Source organism: Sceloporus occidentalis, unplaced genomic scaffold, assembly GCF_023333645.1.
Source record: "Sceloporus occidentalis isolate IW3139 unplaced genomic scaffold, rSceOcc1.0.p SCAF_3, whole genome shotgun sequence".
Lineage (NCBI taxonomy): Eukaryota > Metazoa > Chordata > Lepidosauria > Squamata > Phrynosomatidae > Sceloporus > Sceloporus occidentalis.
Window position 1 is genome coordinate 72,243,128 of NW_028316983.1, and position 23,510 is coordinate 72,266,637.

At 39.6% G+C, this 23,510-nt stretch overlaps 2 protein-coding genes across 6 annotated transcripts in view; one reads left to right on the plus strand and one right to left on the minus strand.

The window, feature by feature from the left end:
- Positions 1-208: 208 nt before the first annotated feature.
- TMEM53 (transmembrane protein 53) lies at positions 209-5,938 on the minus strand. The gene is made up of 3 exons (XM_089515012.1): positions 5,912-5,938; positions 5,217-5,302; positions 209-3,650 (listed from the first exon to the last, which is right to left on the minus strand). Exons 2-3 carry the CDS (start codon positions 5,280-5,282, stop codon positions 2,994-2,996), a joined length of 723 nt encoding a protein of 240 aa, XP_089371138.1. The 5' UTR covers positions 5,283-5,302; positions 5,912-5,938; the 3' UTR covers positions 209-2,993.
- A 1,134-nt stretch (positions 5,939-7,072) lies between these two features.
- ARMH1 (armadillo like helical domain containing 1) overlaps positions 7,073-23,510 on the plus strand; it is a 30,366-nt gene continuing 13,928 nt past the window's right edge. For 3 of the 5 annotated variants that reach the window (XR_016280445.1, XM_089515008.1, XM_089515011.1), the window contains exons 1-6: positions 7,073-7,164; positions 15,416-15,637; positions 15,933-16,001; positions 17,070-17,236; positions 18,899-19,095; positions 21,490-21,574. Coding sequence is in view for 4 of the 5 variants with exons in the window: in XM_089515008.1 (XP_089371134.1) it covers positions 15,432-15,637; positions 15,933-16,001; positions 17,070-17,236; positions 18,899-19,095; positions 21,490-21,574 (724 nt within the window). In the remaining variant the exon portion in view is untranslated. Of the gene's footprint in view, positions 7,165-13,233; positions 13,329-14,058; positions 14,314-15,415; positions 15,638-15,932; positions 16,002-17,069; positions 17,237-18,898; positions 19,096-21,489; positions 21,575-23,510 lie in introns of those variants that run through there. The other 2 variants (XM_089515009.1, XM_089515010.1) reach the window with 2 other exon arrangements.

The following is a 23,510-nucleotide window of genomic DNA, read 5'->3' on the forward strand; positions in this document are numbered from 1 at the left end:
CTTGAATCCATGTACAAAAAATCTGTGTATAAAAAGGGCTGACTGTAATTATAATCCTCAATCTCTTGCAGTTTTGATTCAAGACCACTAGAGAGCAGTCAGCTGCACCTTTTCTCCACAAGTAAGGAGCTTCTCAACCAATAGCGAGTAAAAGAATTTTAATCAGGAAAAAGTCATCAGATGCTTTTAAAATGCCTATTATTATTATTATTATTAACCTTTATTTATAAAGCGCTGTCAATTTACACAGCGCTGTACATAGAAACTTTTAGTTTTCAAAATCGTCACCATCTATTATTATTAATATTAGCCACCATCATTCGGGGGCGGGGGGGGGACCTCAGTCATACATGAAATGCAAGATACACATAAATCTTTCAAATAAAACCAAACAAATTAAAGCTGTGAACAGCACATGTAGTGCTGAATTAAAGATACAAACCGGACAGAATACTCCGTCATATGGTTGATAAATACAAGAAGTAGAACAAGGAAACACATTAGGTAGCATATAAAATAATTAAGCGCAAAGAATTGTGCAATAGCTTCAAACTCCTCAGTAGCATTATTATTTATTGTTCAACCTTTCCTGCTGCAAGACCTTTAGACAGATTTACACTGTTACTCCATGTTGTCCTCAGAACAATAGATCATAATATTCTGGATGGCCCAAGATTATCAAGTGATCTTCACAGCTGAAACTACAATTCCACTCATATTTGCTAGGGAACAAGTCCCATGAAATGTAGAAAATTCCCCCCCCCCAAAAAAAAAAAATCATTGGATTAATTTGAATCTAGCATCTTGATGGCTGAACTGGTCTAACACTATTCACCCACCACACCAAAAAGAAAGAAGGAAAAAACAAAACACAAAATGGTAATCCCCCCCCCCCTATTATTCCACACAGATGCAGCTGGACACATTAACAAACTTTCTTTTCCAATCAAGCACTACATTTCATATTGTTCTTATATAGATATGCACACAGATAGCCCTTCAATTTTGTGGCAGTGTTGTGGAGAAACAGCTGTAAAATGGGCTGTACTCTTTATAGGTGGCAGCAAGAAACCTCTATTCAAAGACAAAACATACCCCACATAACTTACTGAAATGAAAGCAATGAAAGCTCCTGAGATTACATATTCAGGTACTATAACTGAGGTTGTATTTTGTTTACAGGCAACAAAAAACCATTAATTCTTCTGGACCCTAATATCATTTGGAATAGTCTAGAGTTACTGATCTGGATCTAAGTCACCTACTCTTTCTGAATCACTTAGTATGTTATATTCCCAGAACACCTTCCCCACAGGGGGCTTCAAATCCATTGGACTACAACTCCCAGCCAGCGAGCATGGCATATGACTTCAGCACATCTCAAACTGAAGCATATCCCATTTTCCTAAAGAATTATTTCTGTTAGACAATTAAACTAGAAATAAATGTCCCATGTGACAGGACCTTCAAGATAAAAGACATGCAAAGTTATAAGAGGCAAACTGATAAAATTTGTAAAAGAGCAAATATATGAAAACACAAGATGGGTCAACCTGCCCTTTTAATGCAACTGTAACAGCCTGGCTAGTAGTCCGATCCACATGACCAAATTAATCTAACATGTTTGGTATTAACATAACCATTTAATCCAAGCTTATTGGTACAGATGATGATGTATATACATAAATATATGGCAGTTATTCTGTATTAATATGGAGCATAAGTGTTTGGTTTTGTGTGAAAACTAACTTGAGGAGATTCCTCATCTTTATTCTGTGTGGTAGATGATGGCCTGACTGTCCTCAGCTAAAAGGTCATCCTCCCAAAGGGGCAATTCTATGAAGATGTGTCAGAGAAGGAGAACAGCCGAGACAGGAGCCATACAATGGATAATGCGGTAAAACAGAACAAGGGAAAATCCAGAGAAATAAGGAACACACAGATACAGCTTTTAGGTATAAAGAAGGACAGGACACAGCATGATCCTCTCATGGAAATATAGGTAGAGCTGTATATAACACTATAACTTTGCATATACAGAACAAACACAGAGAACATATTATGAGGCACAAGTAAACTCAAGAGCCTATGCCTGTTAAAATTTCAGTGATCAGACAAAAAGCTAAATAATATTTCATTTGAAAGGGTAATTTCAGTGCTTGGTAGTTACCACCATGTTATTCGGAGTCTACAGAATAACATACAAATCAAGCAAACACATGTAAATATATATGCATTTATATAGGTCAGAGTTTAACTTTTCTTCACTCAGACACTTGAGCAAGGACAGCAAATAAAGAGCACTTTCTAAAGCTTATATAGCAGGGTGGGCAAATGTGGAAGGCTAGGGGCCACATTAGCTTCCTAAGGGACCTTGGAGGGTCACACCTGTTCCAACGAATTTAAAAACCCCACAATATTTTGACCCTAAATACCTCTACATGGTATGGGGGCATTTTCACTATTTTGGGGTTTCACAAAAAGCCTCTCTTGGGCCTAAATTGGCCAAGAGGGCCCATAAAAGGTGATGAAAATGTATCCTACACTACCAGTGGACATTCTGGAGCAGTTCAAGACAAAAAAAGTTTTTAAACAATTGTAAGATTTGTTGACTCCTAAGGGGCCCCCAAATGTGGTGGAATGCCCTCCGCACCCCCAGAATGCATTTGGGGACATTCTGGAGGAAATAATATGTTGTGACACCTTGGGAGTCCTAGGGGGACATATGAAGCCTGCAGGCCACACTTTAGCCACCCCTTGCCAACAAGCACAGCCAAAGGGAAATATTTATTATAAGATGTATCAATTTGGGCTTTTTGCAGTCCCACTCTATAATTCTGAGCAATGTAATAATTTCAGATATTCAATTTCTCAGAAATACTCCAACCTCCACCACGAGCAGCAGTAGTAGTCACAAATGCTTTGTATAAATACATTATTGAGAGAGAAGAGACACTTCTGCATACTCTTCTCTAGCAGATACCCTGGTGTGCCTAAGTGCTTCCAATGCAACTGTACATGAAGGAGGTGCAATGAGTCACATATGAGGTGGGATATGCCCTCAGATGGCTGACATGATTTGAGTCTATGAAGTCCACAGTCTTAACAACAATTTGACGTTGCTGCCGAGCCTTCACCATGTTCTCCACATCACTTGCTAGAATAACAGGATCAGCCTTAGAATAGAGGTAGAGCTCAGGCCATCCAGAGGGTTGCTTCAACATGGCATCATAGTGGGTCTCGTGTACAAAGCGAGAAAAAGGATACAGCACAATCCGGAATGTCACTGCAAGGACTGCAAATGTCAGTAGAAGAGAATACTTAACACATACATTGTACGATGCCAAGACAATTGACATGGCACGAAGTGCACCACTCAAGTTCTTCCGGCCAGGAGCACTGTCGAAGACAGTACCCACCACCTTCAGCTGCTGGAACTCCTGCTGAGTATGCAGCAGGTCCACAATATAACGATAGAACATGGCACCTCCATTGCTGAAGACATGGAAGAACAGGGGTTTCATCTCCACCCTGTAATCAAAGAGGAGCTCCAACAGCTTCTTAGCCAAATTCTGCATGGATTTTATACCCATGGATTCTGAAAAAAACACCAATCTCCAGGGAGCAGTATAGCGGATCACTACACATCCCTGTGAGGAACACACAAGTTTTAGTGAGGGCATATAGAATAAAGAAGAAATAACAGATATGCCTACTACAACCTACATCTATCAAAATGCATTCTGATAACTTCTGACATTCCTGATGTATTTGTTAAAATGTGGCAATGTCTTCTGGTGGTAGGTTTTGGTAATAGGTCATTCGAAGGAACTCCCTAGGCTTTCTTTACCTAATTTGATACAAAGTAATATTTCCATCTTGGAGCAATTACAAAGCATTAACCTTCAGCACAGGGATGGAAAATCTTTGGCCTCCAGAAGTTTTGGACTACAACTCCTTATTATTACAGGTCATGATGAGTGGAGGGATCACGAACTGTAGTCCCTAATTAAATGCTAGTAACTGTTCTGCATGTAGATTACAGAGTTGGGTATGAAAAGCTTTTGCTTCAGCTGATGACTGATGATAACCACTATATCCATCCATTGCTATGCACGCTGCATCTTTTATACAAACGCAAATCAGGTGCTTGGCCAAGACAGAGAGAAGGGATCTGCATAAATCTTTTGCACTTAAACCAAAGTGGCTCTACATCCATCTGTCATAACAGGAAGAGAGACACAATCCCCCTTCCCAACATAGGGATTCAAGAGTTCTAGAATCTTCTCTCAAAACATAGCATCATTTGTGTAAATTGACTAAAGGCCAAACAGAACCTTAATGCTACACTCTATGTTCAATCTCTGAAGACAAATTAAGTATAAATCCCCTACAAAGATCTATGACTCCTTATATATCTCTTAGAATGCATTCTGAGGAGGATACTGAGCCACATCAAACATAGTTCCTAAATAGTTTTAAGACAGAGCCACTACCAAAATCAAACTTTTCAATTAGGAGACTGCAGAACAAAGTAAGTATTCAAAAGAAGGATAATACATTCAAAGATGTTGTACTATCAATATACAAAAAAATAATTTTATCTGAAATCAGCCTCATTTCACTCAAGCTGCAAATTGGAATTCAATACACATCAAAGGAAGCCTTCAATGCACTGTCATTACATATAGGGATGTAAACATATTTAGTATGAATAACTCAGGAAAAGCTTTAAACAGTTTTGTTAATGTTTCAAATGTTCCATTTCCAAGAAACAAAGACTCAACTACTGGATTGTGGCAGTTCTGTATAAGGATTTCCAACCTGCAAGCAAAGTGTTTGAGTAAGCATTGCAAGACAAGACCTTGCTATTAATTCACTCTAGATTTTTCATAGTGTAATATCCATTAAGAAAGATGTTTCCAATATCTGCCTCCTTAGGATAAGATTCTTCCTCAGAAATATGAAATTATGTCAGATATGCCAAATAGGAATATTGCCAAATGCTATTCTTGGTGTGTGAATTATGGTACGCTGTACGTGGGCCTGCGTGGGCTCACCATACACGGCCTGAGGTTACATGGATGGCGAGCCCTAATATGGTGAATGGGGCTTGATCATACCTGGAATATAAGGCGAGAACGCACTGTACTTACACTCAGGAACACTCAAGAAAACCTGTGGCAAAGCCAACGGTCTGAATGGCTACTACTCACCTTCTGAAGATAGATGGTGCTGTATTTCTCCAGATGCCTGTCCTTGCATCCAGCCCAGCCAAGCATTATCACCACAGGCAGGGTGGCTTTTTTCAGAGATGGGAAAGATAGTGGGGGAAAGTAAAAATGTTAGTTAATCATTAATATGCTGAAAACCGTAATTCAATTACATGTACATTGAAAAGGGTTTTATAACAATAATGCTAATTTTAAATCCATATTCAAATTTACATTAATAGACTCACAGTTTTATTACCAGAACTTCCATAATGGTCTTACTCTTCTCTCCCTGCAATATCCCTATCTTGAGCTTTGGAGAGAAGGAAACAGCTGCACAGTTTTTAAAGAGCCATACTTTGTGCATTGGAGCAAAATCCCTTCTCTTGTTTTCCCTTTCCTCTTTAATTATATTCTCATCTCCCTGCATTGCCTCTTTTTTCAGCCCTTTCACACAGAACAAAGGAGGATCATCTGTATACGCAGGAGACCATCCTTTCCAATCTGCCTTAACTAAATTGTCATCTTCTAATCATGAAACAGTCCTATAACCATTCACATTTCTTAGAACACTTGATAGTAAAATTAACAGCATTTGTAATAAATGTTGATTATAATTGATAATAAAATTAAAAATCAGATGCACGTCTTAACTAGTTTTATAGTCTATTAAATCCCATTTTGACAAAGTGGATTACTTTTGCAATTTAGCTGCTTTATGTGAAAGAAATCCTTCTTTGGAGAGGAACTCTGTAATGTTTACTGTTTACATTTATACAGCGTACAAAAAAACATGGATGCCGGCCATGAAAGCCTTCGGCTTCATGTTACAAACCCCATAACTCCATAGCACCGAACCATTGAAGTTTAAGCAGTGTGAAGAAGCTGCATTATTTCCGCAGTGCCAGCGCAGCCTCTGCCCCACCTTCCAAAAGCCTCTTTTTACAATCAATGAGCACATTCCAAATTAAATCTTAAATGTATTTCAGTTTTCCAATTTTCCAAACATACGTCTGAATATCCAATGAGGGCGAAGGTGTCTGCACATGTTTAAATTCATATGTAACTGGCGAGACTATGATCTGTAGTTTTCTTCGTTCAGAGTAGTGCGAAAGCTTGGTTGGCTTTGAAACCTGGGCCCCAGTGCTTTTGGAAGCATATCCTCTGGGAATGAGGCGGTGAAACAGACTGCGTTTTCCCTTCCAATGGCTCCTAGTAAATCTGATGATAATTCTGAGCTCTTAAATGAATCTTAATAATAATAGTAACAATAACAATAAATAACCCCAAAGGCCCCTCAGAATGAGAACGGCCTGAATGTGGGGACTGTGACTCTGGAGACCAGCTTGGCCATGGAAACCTTATGGGTCACACTCTCTCAGCCTCAAGAGGATGCTAGAGTTGGAAGAGGCCCAAGGAGGGCCATCCAGCCCAGCCCCATTCTGCCATGCAGGAACTCTCTCTCAGTCAGAGCAGCCAAGAAGCGCCCTTTGCCCAGCCAGGGAGCCCTCCCTCGAGTGCGCATGCGCGGCTGGTCCGACCTTGAGCAGCGGCTTTTAGACGAACCCAGAGAGGCCACCAGCCCCGGCCTCTGCCTCCCTTCCCCTCGCTCACCTTCGCCTTCCTCCGGGGCCCTGGGCGGCATCTCCACCACGCACCGCAGCTCCGCCTCGGCCTTCTTCCCCATCGCCCTGTCTGTGGCACACCGGCTTATTCCTCAGTACAACACGCCTCCTCACCGGAAGTGCCCGCCCACTTCCGCCGGGCTCCCAGCCAATCAGCAGGGCCGGCCGGCAGCACTTCCGCTGACCTCGCTTCCGGAGCAACCGCGGCGTTGCCTAGCAACAGGGCGGCCCTGGCAACCGGGTTCCCCCTCCCCTCTCCTGTCCGCCTCCTTTGATTCGCCGAAGGGCTGGCTCTCCAAGGGATCGAGGGTTTCCCCTGGCCTCAGGTAGGAAAGAGGACGAGCGGGAACTACAAGTCCCAGAATCCCCAGGCAGTAGGGCTTTTGTGGGTTTGGGGGCTATGAGGCCATGTCCTAGAAGAGTCTGTTCCTGATGTTTCGCCTGCATCTGTGGCTGGCAGCTTCAGAGAAGGCTGGCATGAAAGAGAGTGGGGTTTGTGTGTGTGTGTGTGTATACACACACACACACACACTCATCCCTCCATATTTGAAGCTTTGATATTTGCGGATTTGATTATTCATAGATTTGATTAATATGTTCTCTCTAGGAATATTTGGGTCCTCCATTGCAACTCTGTGGTCAACTTTAACTAAAAGTTGCACCAAAAGGCCTAGAGGTTCCTAGAGAGAATACTCTGCTAGGCCTTTGTAGCTCCTCCAGTGCAGCTCTATGGTCAGTGTTTGTTGGACGTTGACCACAGAGTTGTGCTGGAGGACCTAGAGATCCCTAGAGAGATGTCCTCTCAGGTAAAAACATGGTGCTTTTGTTATTTGTGGTTTTTTCCATATTCAGGAGGGTCCTGTACCCCTAACCCTAGCAAATATGGAGGGACAAGTGTTTACTGTGTGATCCTGGATAGGGAGGAGTGACCTCCATGTTAATCTCTGTATTGTCCTGTACTCACTTACACTAGGCACCCCCAAACCAGGTATCAGGGATCACTCTCCTCAAAGGACTGTTTTCGCAGTTTGGGGGTGCTCCTAGATCCGTTGCTCCAGATGACAAAGGTAAATACGACAGTCAGGAGTGTCTGTTATCAGCTTCGGTTGATACGCCAGCTGCGCCCCTTCCTGGACGTAAAGGACCTTGAAACTGTAGTATATACACTGGTAACCTCACGACTCGATTTCTGCAATGCGCTCTACATGGGTCTACTCTTGTGCCTAATCCAGAAACTCCAATTAGTACAAAATATAGCAGCCAGACTGGTCACTGGAAAATCTAGGAGTGACTGGATAACACCCATTCTAAAATCACTTCACTGGCTGCCTGTTAGTTTCCAGGTGCAGTACAAGGTGTTGTTTATTACCTTTAAAGCCCTACATGGCTTGGGTCCAACCTATTTGAGGGATTCCCTACTTCCATATAATCCACCCTGCACACTCAGGTCCTCTGGGAGGAATTTATTGCAGCCTCTAAAGACCAGACTAACTGCAACCTCCCAGAGGGCCTTTTCATTAAACAGATCATTAAAGAGAGAGTCTGTGAACTTCTAGAAGACAATTCCATAACAGTTTCTTCCTGATGTTTCGCCAGCATCTGTGGCTAGCATCTTCAGAGATGCTGGCAAAACGTCAGGAAGAAACTCTTCTAGAACATGGCCACATAGCCTGAAAACCCCACCAAAAAAACATGGATGCCAGCCATGAAAGCCTTCGACTTCAAATTCTATAATCACAGAAAGTCAGCATGGGTTTCAGAAAAAGAAGTCATGCCAGACAAACCTGATCTCTTTCTTTGATCAAATTACCAGCTTGGTAGATGAAGGGAATGCTGTGGATATAGTATATCTTGATTTCAGTAAGGCCTTTGACAAGGTTTCCCATGACATTCTTGCAAACAAGCTTGTAAAATGTGGGCTAGACAAAGGAACTGTTACATGGATCTGTAATTGGTTGACCGGCCGAACCCAAAGGGTGCTCAACAATGGCTCCTTTTCATCCTGGCGAGAAGTGACCAGTGGGGTCCCACAGGGCTCTGTCCTGGGCCCAGTGCTATTCAACATCTTTATCAATGACCTGGATGACAGAATTGGGGGCATACTTATCAAATTTGCAGATGACACCAAATTAGGAGGAATAGCTAATACTCCAGAGGACAGGATCAAGATTCAAAATGACCTGAATAGTCTAGAAAGCTGAGCCAAAGCTAACAAAATGAAATTCAACACAGAGAAATGTAAGGTACTGCACTTAGGGCAGAAAAATAAAATGCACAGATATAGGATGGGGGACACCTGGCTGAATGAAACTACGTGTGAAAGGGATCTAGGAATCCATAAATTGGACTTGAATGGTCCACAAAGTAGACCACAAACTGAACATGAGTCAACAGTGCGATGTGGCAGCTAAAAAGGCCAATGTGATTTTAGGCTGCATCAATAGAAGTATAGTGTCTAGATCAAGGGAAGTAATAGTTCCACTCTATTCTGCTTTGGTCAGGCCCCACCTGGAATATTGTGTCCAGTTCTGGGCACCACAATTTAAAAAGGATGTTGAGAAACTGGAGTGTGTCCAAAGGAGGGCGACTAAAATGGTGAAGGGTCTGGAAACCATGACCTATGAGGAATGACTCAGGGAGTTGGGAATGTTTAGCCTGGAGAAGAGAAGGTTAAGAGGTGACATGATAGCCCTGTTTAAATATTTGAAGGGATTTACATTGAGGAGGGAGGTAGCTTGTTTTCTGCTGTTCCAGAGACCCAGAACAATGGATGCAAGCTACAGGAAAAGAGATTCCAGCTCAACATTAGGAGGAACTTCCTGACAGTAAGGGCTGTTTGACAGTGGAACACATTCCCTCAGAGTGTAGTGGAGTCTCCTTCTTTGGAGGTCTTTAAGCAGAGGCTGGATGGACATCTGTCAGGAATGCTTTGATTGAGATTTCCTGCATGGTGGGGGGTTGGATTGGATGGTCCTTGCAGTCTCTTCCAACTCTAATATTCTATGATTCTATGATTGTGCAACCACTCCCAATCTATGGAACGGCCTGCTGGACGAGATCTGTCAAATCACCAGCTTAGACAGCTTTTTAAAAAGCAGTCAAGACGGATTTCTTCCAGCAGGCCTTTCCTAAATAAAAGCACTCGGTGACAGAATTGGTTACTCCCTCATATCATGTATCATGCCACCACTCTGTCCATTGTTTATGCTGTTATTGTTTATGTTGTTATTCATAGCATATTTTAAATTAATTTTAATTGTAATGTGTTTAATTCCTTTTTAAGGGGGGATACTGTAAATTGTGTGTAAGATGCTTTAACTATGGGCCCGAACAGACAGTCCAAAATAAAGCTGCTTCGGGTCACTTTGGAGATATGCTGTTTAAATGACACATGCATCTTAAGAGGCCAGAAGCTGCACCAAAGCTGCGTTCCAGTCCTTAGGACAGGAGTATGGTTTTGGCGTGACTTCTGCTCTCTTCAAACACATGCATCATTTAAACAGCATACTTCCAAAGTGACCTGACGCAGCTTTATTTTGGCCTCTCTGTATGGGGCCTATGTTAGCTGCTTAGATGGTTTTATTACAGAAAAGCAGGGTACAAATAAAAAAAAGTTTTATTTAGTATTAGTCTGTTGTTGAATGGCAAGACCTCAGGGTGGGAGGATATTGAATTAGAGATTCATTGTCTGATGGGAAACCACCCCTGACCCTGGGTGGTTTTCCATTTACATTTGCTGGGTCCTGATTTTCCTGTTTTTTCAGGACTGGTAGACAAATTTTGTTCACTTTAAGGGTTTCTTCTTTACTGTTGAAGTCGTCTTGGTGTTTGTGGATTTCAGTGACTTCCCTGTGCATTCTGACCTGATAGTTATTGGCATGGTCCAGAATTTCAGTGTTTTCAAACAGTATTTTAAAAATGCTGGGCATAAAATGCTCTTCTGGAACATGGCCATGTAGCCAAAAAAATCCACAAAAAACTATGGATGCCGGCCATGAAAACCTTCGACTTCCCTAGGCAGTATTTGTTTTGGCTTGGGGACTCTGGGATTGTAGTCAGAAAAGGGCAAAGGAGGAGTTGGAGGATGGCGCACTGCAAAATGTGGGACGTTTGAGAAAAATGGAGGATGTGACCAAATAAAAGCAAAACAACAGTAACATAAATGTAAATCCATGCTTCTTAGTCTTGCCCCTAATGGAGGATATTAAAAAAAAATGGAGGGTGTGACCAAATAAAAGCAAAAAAAAACCCCACTGCTGTAGATGTAAATCCATTCTTCTCAGACATGTCCAAATGGAGGACATTCAGGAAAAATGAAGGACATGATTAAAGAAAAGCAAAAAAAAATACTACTATAAATGTAAATCCATGCTTCTTAGTCATGCCCAAAATGCATGGATTTACTTTTAGATTAGTGTGTTTTGCTCTTCTTTAATCATGTCCTCCATTTTTCTTGAATATCCTCCATTTGGAGCATGACTAAGAAGCATGGATTTACATTTATAGCAGTATTGTTTTACTTTGATTTGGTCACATCCTCCATTTTTCTTGAATATCCTCCTTCTCAGTCATGTTCCAAATGGAGGGTATTCAAGAAAGATGGAGGTTGTGGCCAAATCAAAGCAAAAAACACTACTATAAATGTAAATCCATGCTTCTCAGTTATGCTCCAAATGGAGGATATTCAAGAAAATGGAGGACATGAATCTGACTCATGTTTTACTTCTTTCCTTCAAAAGTTGATGCAGCTGCTCCCTTGTCTCACCTTTTTACTAGAAAGCAATGCAGATGCAGACCTCCACCAGTCTTGCAGCTTGAACACTGTCTCTGCTATGGTACAGATAAGTATCTTGGCAGTAGATGGTACCACTGAATCATCCAGAAGGATCATCATGTGGTCATACACTTGTCTATGTTCTGACTGACTTCTTTATGTTATGTACTGCAGTCAGACAATTAAATATATTTATTTATTTTATTAACAGTGAGGGAACACATTGCTTTCTAGAAGAAAGGTGAGATAGTATATAAATACAAATATATTAATTTAGGAACAATCTAAGTGTTGTTTCTGATGGTTAATTTTTAAAAAACAAGATCAATATTGAGGAGTGAGGTACTTGGATGAGACAATCAGTTTAACATGACCCAGATGAAAAACAATTTATCTGAAAACACAAATATCAGCTAGAAGGCTCACACATTCTGTAAATCAAATGGATGTGACTCATGTTTTATACTTCTTTCCTTAAAAAGCTGATGCAGCTGCTCCCTTCTCAGGGCAAACATTTGTTATGGCTAATAACACTTTCAATCACAACTATTTGAAGAAAACTGATTTATTTGGAACCCTTTTCCTTCTACTGAAATGCTCTACCAAGGACAAAAGCTCCTACAGACTACAGGTTGTTAATTCCCTGATGGATTCCTATGTGTTACTTGGCACTGCTTCTTTATACAATTTTGAAGAGGCTGGCAAAATAAATAAATAGTACGTGGTACATAGCTCTTCCAGAGATTTAATGTTGCTTCAATCATATTGATTCTGCAAATGTTATCTCCTCAGATTTATGTGAACCAAATCTGAGTTTTGTGCCTTACCTGTAGGATACACATCATGTGTTATTCAGTCATTCTTACTGAGGCTGATAAATTTTTGAGACAGAAAAATACAAACTACCTTTCAGCACGAAGAAAACAGAGAAGAATGCCATAAACATAACAAATATTCTATGGTTCAAAATGTAGGAGGCCTGTATACCCTAAAGCAAGGATGGGACCTCAAGCCCTGGGGGCTCCATCTGGCCCTCCCAGGGTCCCCAGCTAAACCTTTGGTAGAACTCACCAAATGGTTACATCTGACTTTCTTTGCCCCTCATGCTATTTTCCAAACTCATTAAAAATAGTATTGATAAAACTGCATGCTCCAACTATAGAGACAGAAGAAAATTAAATTAAAAAGATTACGTGCAAGCATTTAAAAAGAAACTGATCAAAACAGAACATGTTGATAATCCTGTGAACTTGTAATGGAAAAGTAGGAAACAGAGCAGAACCAAATATTTTGGGATTGTTTGGGCTAAGTTTAAGAAATGAATCAAAAGAGTGACTTTAATTTTGTGAGTCCAACAGATTATTCATTGTAAACATATGCTTTGACAAACAATAAATAACTATATATGGATGTTACTAGATGGCCAATATAGATATCAAATAACTATATAATTGGAAACAAAATTTTGAAAAGTTCCATTCTTTATGCAAAAATGAGCAGACTGTGGCTCAGAGCATGAACTGTTAATATAAAATGTTAGAGAAAAGCTAAAAAAGAACCTTAATTAAATTATAGTGCAAAATACAAACTAAATAATGTCCTGGCAGAATTTGAAAACTGAGTAAAGAACAGATATGTACTATTAAGCCTAACCGTCCACGAACAGGAAGAACTGGTCTGAAATCAGCAGGGATGATGTGCAATTTAAATTTTAAGGTTTGTATTTTAACAGATTATATTTTAATTTATAATTGTTTTAGCTCTTTAAATTGTTTACTTTTTTAATTTTATATTTATATATTTTAATGTACTGTTTTAAATTATATTGTTTTTAAGTTATTGTTCACTGCCTTGAGTCCCTATATTGGGAGAAAGGCAGGATATAATGGCAACAACAACATTATCAGGGAATACCTTCGGAATAGCTATTTTACCATGGCCATTTAGCAGCATCTTAGCCTGTTGTCATGAAGTATTTATTTTGGATACCAAGATGAACAGTAAGATGATAACCTCCACTATGTGAAGAGACAAGCTTGGAATGAAGGGCTGGTGAGAATTTTCAAATCACTGTTGTTTGAGAAAATGTCTAAATTGAGTTAACATGCTAAATCTGATTAAGGTATTAATTAATATCCTTGACTAGCACATGTTATAGCCAAAGAACAACAAACATGGCCCTTAAGTTGGCCTTAGGTTTTACATCTAGGAAAAAAGCCTATGAAGTCTGCTTCAAGCTTGCCCATGTTGAGAGCTGTTCATGTATGAATGGAAAGAGTTGAAGGATTTCTAATTTGAACTGTTTATACAAGACTTCTGTTACTGTTTTACATAGTCTTTCAATGGAGCGCTCCTATAGCTAAAGAGTGAGCATGGCCTTTATCTCCCTGCCACAGTAAAAGGGACAATAAACTCCCTTATAATTCTTTCTTTCTTTCTCATCCAGGAAAACATTCTTAAGAATACAACAGTTTCCTTGAGACTTAAGTTCCAACAATTTTAGATGCCATGCTGCCCAAACCTCTCTGTTACAACTTTGTTTAATGTTTTATTCTGAAAAAGCTTCAGGGACAAAATACTGCTGCAACTTAACTTTTTGCTAATGAGAAAATGTAGTACTGTACATATTCATAGGTGTGCTACTTCTCAAATACTACATACAGACAACTTGCGAGCCTCCTGGGAGTCGATGATATCTCAGGTGAGATATAAATGAAAGATAATTAAGTAGCCTAGTCAGCAGGAGAGAGCCAGAGTGATGTAGTTGTTTGAGTGCTGGACCAGGACACTGGGAGACCAGGATTGAATCCTAGTTTAGCCACAGTAACCCACTGGTAACCACAATGTTACCAGGAACAATTGTGTCATAGGCTTCTTTGTATTTTCGTAGTACCATATTTTACCACCCCAGGAGGTCATAAGGAAACCAGGTAACATACTCAGATTATTATATTTAACATTATGTAATTAATTTTCAAATCTAACATTACAAGCTCTGTTAAGTACTGGTCACCAGGAAAAGAAAATAGTAGTGCTTCAGTATTGTTTATTACTATACTGTCAAGGTCTTTATTTTTATTCCAGTCTCTACCAACAATAATTTATAATGGCAGTATGTGCTTCTATAATTCATGTTTCGTAGTACTGAGTATTATTTCTTTCTTTTTGACATGAGTTAGTTCTATTTTATTTCTGTTTTTGATTTGATTGATTTATGCTGTTTGGATCAACCTTATTTCTTTTGTCCTTATTTCTGATAAAACATTGAAACATAAAGTGTTTGTAATCTTGATCTTATAAAATATTTTAAAAAGCAAAATAGGAACATGACTATGGTTTCAATTGCTATAACTGATAGAGAAAACTGGGAAAATCCAGGCGCACTAAGAGGTGGACCAGAAGAAACTTGAGTTAGATGCTGTCTCAAAATTTTGGAGACAACGTATTCCACTGTATTTTTGCATTCAAGCTTATTGAATGCAAAAATGCAATGGAATAAATTGTCTTCAAATTTTTGGAAATTGGCTTGACTTTCCTGAGGAAACTGTAACCATCTTTCAAATAATCTGTGCTATCCAGAAGATGTCCTAAATTGCTCTTAATGTTCCTTCAAATTGTTACAAATATATTTTTACAAGACTTGTAGTCATTCTGCAAAGTTCAAAGTAATAAAATGTGCAGGACATTTTTGTCAAGAGCTACACAGGACATCAAGCAAGATGGAGCATCTTCTGATTCAAAAATCAAAATAAAAATAGAAGTTCTGATATCTTCTCTCCTTTTCTTTTCTCTTCCCTCAATAGAAGGACAACACCAGGCATGACTTCCATAAAGGAACAAGCAGCTATCAGTAGATTAATAAGTTTCCTACAAGAATGGGATAGTGCTGGCAAAGTTGCTCGGAGTCACATTCTGGAGAATTTCATTCTAGCAAACCAAGGCAAGACAGGTCCAGAACTGGAGATGGAATTTTCTCAGGGAGCCAGTTTGTTTCTGGCCCGAATTACTGCCTGGCTCAGGCTTACGTATCCATTTCCTTAGAGAGCTGGTGCTCAAATGGAACAGAGACAAGCTAAATGTTTGTTTATCAGAATAAACACAGCTTTGAAGTATTTAACCTGGGTGTAATTCTCCTTCATTAATTTTAGCAATTTGCTACCCTCAGAATTTTTTCCAAATCCTCCATTTTCTAAGGTAGACACCAGTTGTACAACTCCTGCTTCAGACATTGTTCCAAATGGATAGAAAGCGTGAGATCCTCAAAGGACTCTATGGGTGGGTAGCAGAATACTTTTAAAAGCCTTAACAAATTCACAATAGTTACATGTATGGAACATGCTTAGAATATCAGTTGAAATCCATTGGCATCTTTCTGTCAGCTGCAAGTGGGTGAGTAAAACATGGTCTATTTCTGGAGAGTTGGGTGAGGTTTTTAGTGCAACAGGCTTGTGAAAGGAGAGTTTTAATAACTGTATTATTAAAGGAAATTACCACACTAGAAAGCTGTACTGTCTGAGTTGCGCTTCTGTACCTCTCTTGTCTAATGAAATTCTCCTTTCCCAATTTAATTGCCTGAAAACAAGCTTCTGTTTACAAGTTCCCATACACTCAGGAAATAGCTCTTCCACAGTATGAACACAGTGTGGAGTACTTTAAGGGCTAGCCAAAACTAGAGAAATATGCAATGCTTTCTGTTACAATATAATTTTTCAAACTTCAAATCATGCAGTATTCAGACTAACATAATAATAATAATAATAATAATAATAATAATAATAATAAATATTTATTTATATCCCATCTCTTCCACTTTGAGGATTGAGGTGGGCAACAGCAGAGTTAATACAGTATACAACAATAAAAACAACAAGCCCCACAAGACCCCGGCTCAACCCTCCCTCCCAGCTATAAAATTAAACAGTAAAACATGGTTAAAAAGTACATAACAATACATCAAAATTAAAAAACAAACTGCAAATAAGAAAAATAAGAAAACATAGCTTCGCGAGGTAGACACTATTCCAACAAAGACCATAGAGGATGTTCTTTGGACAACTGAACCATCCCCCTTGTCTCCTTCACTGGGAAGCCAAGTGTAAATACTTAATCTGGGAATATCTATGCCAGGCTTCTTATGCAAAAACAGACACTCATTCTTACATAATAAGGCTGAAATTACTTTAACTCATTAACTTTCTATTTCTATGCAGAATTGAAGGCTAGGTGCCTTAGAGATCTATGAAAGGGGAATTTTTTCCCTTGTCATTATAAGTGCCTAGGTAAAGAAACCACCAAAATGGGTCTAGAAAAAGCATAAGGCGGTGAAGATGACTATTGCAAAAATGATTAACATGGATTAAGGAATACCTGAAAAATACTATATAGGGTGGGAGGACATGGTAAGAGAGATGGTTCCCTAGAGGCTAAGAATTTACTTTATTCTCCAAATTTTTACAGCCAGCGGTACATTATTGAATTCTTGGAAATTGGTGGTGTCCTCACACTGTTGGAAATCCTTGGACTCAAGCAACTAAAAGAGGAGGACAAAAAGGAATCAATAAAGCTGCTCCAGTTAATAGCACATTCTGGTAGAAAGTTCAAAGAGATTATCTGTGAAAGCTATGGTAGGCAAAATGTGACAAATGAGATGTAATGCTAGATGATTTAACTGATTTTGCCATTTTATACAGATGTGTTGGTATCTCCTAATGCAGAGTCAGTAGGTATTGCACATTATTTGATGCATGTGGCCTGAACTAGAGTAGGATTACTTTCTTCAGAATGGTTTACAGCAATTGCTCCATACATGTTCCTGTCCTTAAAGGACCAAATCACACTGCAGAAATAATCCAGTTTGAGACCACATTAACTGCCCTGGCTCAATGCTAGGGAATCCTGGGAATAGTAGTTGCTGTGGCACCAGAGCTCTCTGACAGAGAAGGCTAAATGTCTCACAAAACTACAGTTCCCAGAATTCCCTAGCATTGAGCCAAGGCAGTTAAAGCAGTCTCAAACTGGATTATTTCTGCAGTGTGTTTTGGACCATAGTCTAAACTAGGATAGGAAATAATACACTCTTCTGATGTTTTTGGACTTCAGGTCCCATCAACTGCAGTTATCATGGCCAAGTCAGAAATGATAGAAAGTTTTAGTCCAGAACAAACAGAAGGTACCACATTGTCTTCATTTTGCCTCACAGTATCATGTGAGGGATATTATAGTACAGTGGTGCCTCGGGTTACGAAATTAATTCGTTCCGCTGTCAATTTCGTAACCCGAAAGGCTTTCGCAAGCCGAATTCCCATAGGCGCTAATGGGGAAAAGCCGCGATTCCGTGTGAAATCGCGCAGAAAAGCACCAAAAGTTTTTTCGTAACCCGAAAAAACTTTCGCAACCCGGAACAATAATTTCCTATGGGTTTTTTTCGTATCCTGAAAATTTCGTAACCTGGGTATTTCGTATCCCGAGGTACCACTGTATATAATGTAGTGCATAATCCTCTGTGGCCCGAAACAAACAAGGCCAAAAGAGGCAGCTTCTGGCTGCTTCTCTAAAGCACATGCTGATTTTCTTTTGAAATTCCTTGGTGTGCTCTATTAGCCATCATATGTTTGCAATGTGGTTCCTAGTGCTTCTTTCATTCCTGAGCCCCGCTTGCACCTTTGGGATCTTTGTCTCCATGTATGATTGGAGTCTACGTTGCAGAATTTTGCTTGCATGGGAAATTAATTCTATGGTCCTATAGTTGCTACAGTCTTTTGTGTCTCCTTTTGTGTCGCTTTACATGGGGGATGTATATTGATTATTTCTAGACTGTTGTCCACCATTTTGTTTTCCTTATTTGTTGGCATATATTAACACTAAAATTGATTCTGTCTGTGCAGATTGTAGCAATTCAACGAGAATATCATCTGTTCCTGATGATTTATTTTTTCCCAATTTCTCTTATTGCCGCTTCCAACTTGCTTTTTAGAATTTGGGGTTCATCTTACAAAATACAGTGTGCCCTTTCTTTATGAGGGGGATCTGTTCCGGACTCCCCCACATAAAGCGAATTCCACCTATGCTCGAGCCCCATTTAAATGAATGGGGCTCGTGCACGTAGCGGCGCAGCAGTGCACACACACCATGGGCACATGCCCCATTGTTCCCTATGGGACACGCCACTCCTTCTCCCTGCACAGCATTCAGCGTACGTAAAAATGTACGTATTAAAGGATAGAGTTACTTAGCTGGCTCATTTTAGCCTGGTTTTTATCTTTGATCTTTATCTTTTTCCTACATAGGTGTGCGATCAATTGCTGAGTTTTTGGCCACTTCCAAGTCAGAAGAGACTCAAGAGCAAGTGCAAATTCTTCTGGATGCTTTAGGCCATGGCAACCCCAAGTACCAAACACAGGTGTACAAAGGCCTGATCGCTCTTCTAAAGTGCACTTCTCCCAAAGCCCAGCAACTCTCTCTGCAAACACTCAGGATAATACAGGTCAGCAAAACAAAATGTTGGGTTAGGAACAGGGCATTCTTCTTTACATGGAACATTGTTTTCTAATGGATAGATTATATTTACTAGGCTCACTAACACAAGGTCAAAGTATGTGTCTTTATGTTCCAAGTGTCTCTCAGTCTATCCATAAGTGGGAATAAATAAGGTTTCTATGGCTGCATGGTAGCTTCTTCTTCACTGTTCTTGATTTCTAACCATTCTTAGCATAAACAAGGCATCTTTGTAGGGACATCATTTCAGATTTTAGCATAAAGGGCAGGAAAGAGATTGCAACAGATTTAACAAAACATTTGGATATGTACAAAGGGATCTTGCAGCACCTTTGAGGCTGTGCAAAAGAAGTTGTAGCGTGAACTTTCATAGACTTGATCTACTTCCTCAGCTGCATGAGAAAATGAATTTACAAAATGAATGAGTCTTGCAGCATTTAGAGTAACAGATTATGACATGAGTTTCATAGGCTGAAACCCACTTCAAGTGCATAAAGATTCAACACATTTAGAGATGCATACAGCGGTTACATGTTTACGGGCATATATGCAGTTCAGGGAAATTATGGTGTCAGAGGGAGATTAGATGTGAAAATCAAAGGCAATAATTACATGAAAGCAAAATGTATGCAAAATTGCTACAGTGACCAGTTAACAAAGCAGTTCTGTGTACATGAAAGTTTATATACAATTATCACAATCTGTACCTTTTCCTGTATTTCCCTCTGACCTCATGTAACCATCCACTGTCCCAAACGTGTATATAAATCTGCCAAGTTATAACAGTTGATATATCTAAAGACGTGGACCCTGATCAACAAAAATGTATTTCATAATTAATTGAAGTTTTTAAGGTGCCACACAACCCTTTAGTCTGTTTCTCGTTTTTACAATAACAGACTAAAATGTCTAGCTTTCTAGAAATTACAAACAGTGTATTTTAAAGAGCGTGTTTTGGCAACTTTTTAGTGTCTCAGCTACTTGCACTGTTATTTTAACCTGGATCATTACCTTCCCATGTCCCGTCTAAGATTGTGCATTTGGCATAAATAAATTAGAATAAAATTAACTTAACAGCAGACAATCACAAAGTAGGCAGCTCAGCAGTTTGAGACCCAAGTACCACATGACAGAGTGAGCTCCCGTCACTAGCCCCAGCTTCTGCCAATCCAGCAGTTCAAAAGCATGTAAAAGTGCAAGTAAATAAATAGGTGCCACTTTGGTAGGAAGGTAACAGCATTCCATGCATTCATGTTGGTCACATGATCATGGAGTCATCTTTGATAACGTTGGCTCCCTTGGCTAAGTAACAGAGATAAACACCACCCTCTACAGTCGGACACAACTTGACAATTGGTCATATTCTGTTTACTGTCCTATTGTTGGACTAATAAATTTTTTGAAATCAGAGAAATTCAAGATAATGGCCCGTATTAGGATTAGAAAGGGACGCCCCAACCCTTCCAGACGCCCCTAACCCTAATACGGACCCAGTCCGTACAAAATGGTGGCGCTCGTTCCACACGGGGGCCGCCATCTTTACGTAGCTGACGCATCACATCCGCATGTCGCACAGCAAATATGACGCTGCGAGTGCACCATTGCCGCCTCACAGCGTCATATCCGCGCCGCGGAAAGAAGTGCAATTTGGGGGCTTCTTTTTGTTCCGCGAGGGAGCCGCGCAGTTTGGCTGCTGTGGCTCCCTCGCAGAGCAACCAGCAGCGGTGCAAGACGGCCCCTTCTGGGCGGTCTGTAATGCGCCAATGTATATTTAGAATGAATTTTTTTTAAAATATGTCTTACCATTGGGCTGTGCAGGAACTCATCTATAGCATTTGTGTAAGGTTTACTTACTTTCTCATACATAAAGCTTTTATTTGCCTCAAGATTACAATTTTCATTTGCCCTCAAACCAACCTTTACTTTTAGCTATTTCTGCTTTCAGTGTGAGAACTGATGAAGGGACGCATTCTAAAAGACAAAACATGTTCTTAAGAATATACAGCAACCAATTCCTTCAGCCTCTACTTACATATCTCTTATAATAATAATAATAATATCAATAATTATATCATTATTTCCAACAAAGTTTTGTCTCCTTCATAAGTTATTTGCTAAATAACATCATTAAGTGAATCTTAAAACATTGTCTTATTCAGGGTTGCATAAGCAACAAACAGCAGAAAAGGGAATTTGGGACTGGCTCTCCAAGTCAAAATATAATTTGTTGTCTGTTAGACCATGCTAACTCTGAAGTTCCTTCTTGTGTTCTGATTGTAATCCATATTTTTCAATAAAGTTTTATGTTGGAATTTTTGTAGACAAGATCTGATTCCAGTTCAAGAACTAATACTTCTTCCCTCTTGCTCCATTCCTTTGCCAGACAATTGTGGGAGAAGCCCATCCAAGTATTGTGGGCTCTGTGCTAGGTGTACTTCGCTCACTACATTTGGAGGTGCAATATGAAGGTTAGCCTCTGTCTTTCCAAGCTATCTCTCAAAATGTTGGGGCATGGAAAATACAAACCAACTGAAGGCTGAAAGTAGCATTTAACATAGCAGTGAGTACAGCCTAATATCTGTAAGACTGTAGGAATCCTAGTAACTAAAGCATATGTGAAAAAACAAATGATATGTAAAATACAGTACAGGACAAATGTTGTACATATATAAATCATCTAGCTCAGCTTCTCTCAAGATGGATCCTTCTAGTTAGTTTTTCCAACAATTGACCATACTAGCGTGGTCTGGTAGAAGTTGTGGCCAAAGAAGCATGGAGTTAGAGAATGTGGATCTAATTGCTAGCCTGTTTGATAATTATCTGGCAGTAGGGTTGCCATAATTCTCTACCACAAACCAGGACAAAATGTAGGACAAAATTTTGACCAAAATATAGGACAATTGTAGGATAAAATTTAGCCCCAAATGTAGGATATTTAAGGTACTCCGTTTTTCTTAAATGTCAATTTAAGATGGCAATTTGTCCGGTGAAGAGTATTGGAAATTCAATACTAGGACTCACTAGTTTACTGTCTGGTGACTTAATGGCTCATCCTGTGAAATACAGCTTTCACACTCTGGCTTTTCTTTAAACTATATAAACTGTTCCCCAAAGTTTTCCACAGAAAGGGACATCTTAAAATTTTTGAGGTTTTGTTTCAACAGGGATGTGGGTTTTTGTTTGTTTTTTGGCATAAGGCAAGAAGCTGGCCTACATGATGCTTGCTTTACAGTGCACACTTATAGTGTTGATCAAGGGTTTCCCTCTTTGCATTAGCTGTGCTGTTTCATTACTTAATATTCTTTGCCTAGTCAGTTGCTGCTTTTCAACTTTCGGAAGCTGAAGACAGAAAACTAAGGAGAAGATCTCCAAAAAGCTAGCATGGGAATCTGTGTTCCACAAATTTGGGACTGCAACCACCATCAGCTCTAGCTGGCACAGCCAGTGCTGGAGGATGATGGGAGTTGCAGTTCAATATCTATAACTGTACATGTTGCCCAATGTAGTAAGCATTAAACAAGATTCTTTGTAAGTTTCCAGTTAGCAATATCTTTATTGCCTCATTCAACTATAGTTCTTTAAAGTCTATTAAGTACTGCATGACTGCAGAGTAAGGTCCAAAACACACTACAGAAATAATCCAGTTTGAGACCGCTTTAACTGCCCTGGCTCAATGCTAGGGAGTTCTAGGAACATGAGTTTTGTGAGTCATTGAGCCTTCTCTGTCAGAGTTCTGGTGCCACAATCAACTACAAATCCCAGGTTTCCCTAGCACTGAGCCAGGGCAGTTAAAGCAGTCTCAAACTGGATTATTTCTGAAGTGTGTTTTGGTCTTAAGTCCATATTACAGTCAGCGACACTGAATGCAGCCAAATACTTATAACCCCAAGTATCCAACCTTAAACAGAAGGTATGCAGACAAAAAGGTCTAACTCTAACACTTGAATTTTACTCCTGCAAGCAAGCTACATCATGCTATTTGTAGATAGAAAATACAACTGGAAATCACTTCCAATTATAACTTACTGGTTTGCCTGGGGTTTTCAGAGGGGTAGAATGTTTTGATGTGATCAGTCATTCCTATAGGTCTCCAAGCAGTAAACAACCAGTTTGGAGATGAAAATGCCAGTGGCTTTTGAAGAATCTGAGCAAGACTAGGGGGGCATAAAAAGTCCCCATGGGTCACATAGCTTACACATCACATGCTACCTGCTTCTGATAGAGCATGTACTGAGAATAAAACCAAAACAAAATCAAATAAGCAATGCTGTTAAAAACACAAGAGCTAAAACAGTTTAAAACACAATTGAAACATGTGTTATATGTTGTCCCCAGTCCGTGCCCCAAAATAATTGTTTCTTTTCTGCTGTGTGTGGATATATTCTTGAATAAGCATTAAGACTT

Excerpts from the sequence above, each read along its gene's own strand:
- TMEM53 (XM_089515012.1), bottom strand. The coding sequence starts at position 5,282 with ATGCTTGGCTGGGCTGGATGCAAGGACAGGCATCTGGAGAAATACAGC. Across the intron at positions 3,651-5,216 it reads GCACCATCTATCTTCAGAAG|GGATGTGTAGTGATCCGCTA; the intron begins GTGAGTAGTAGC and ends TGTTCCTCACAG.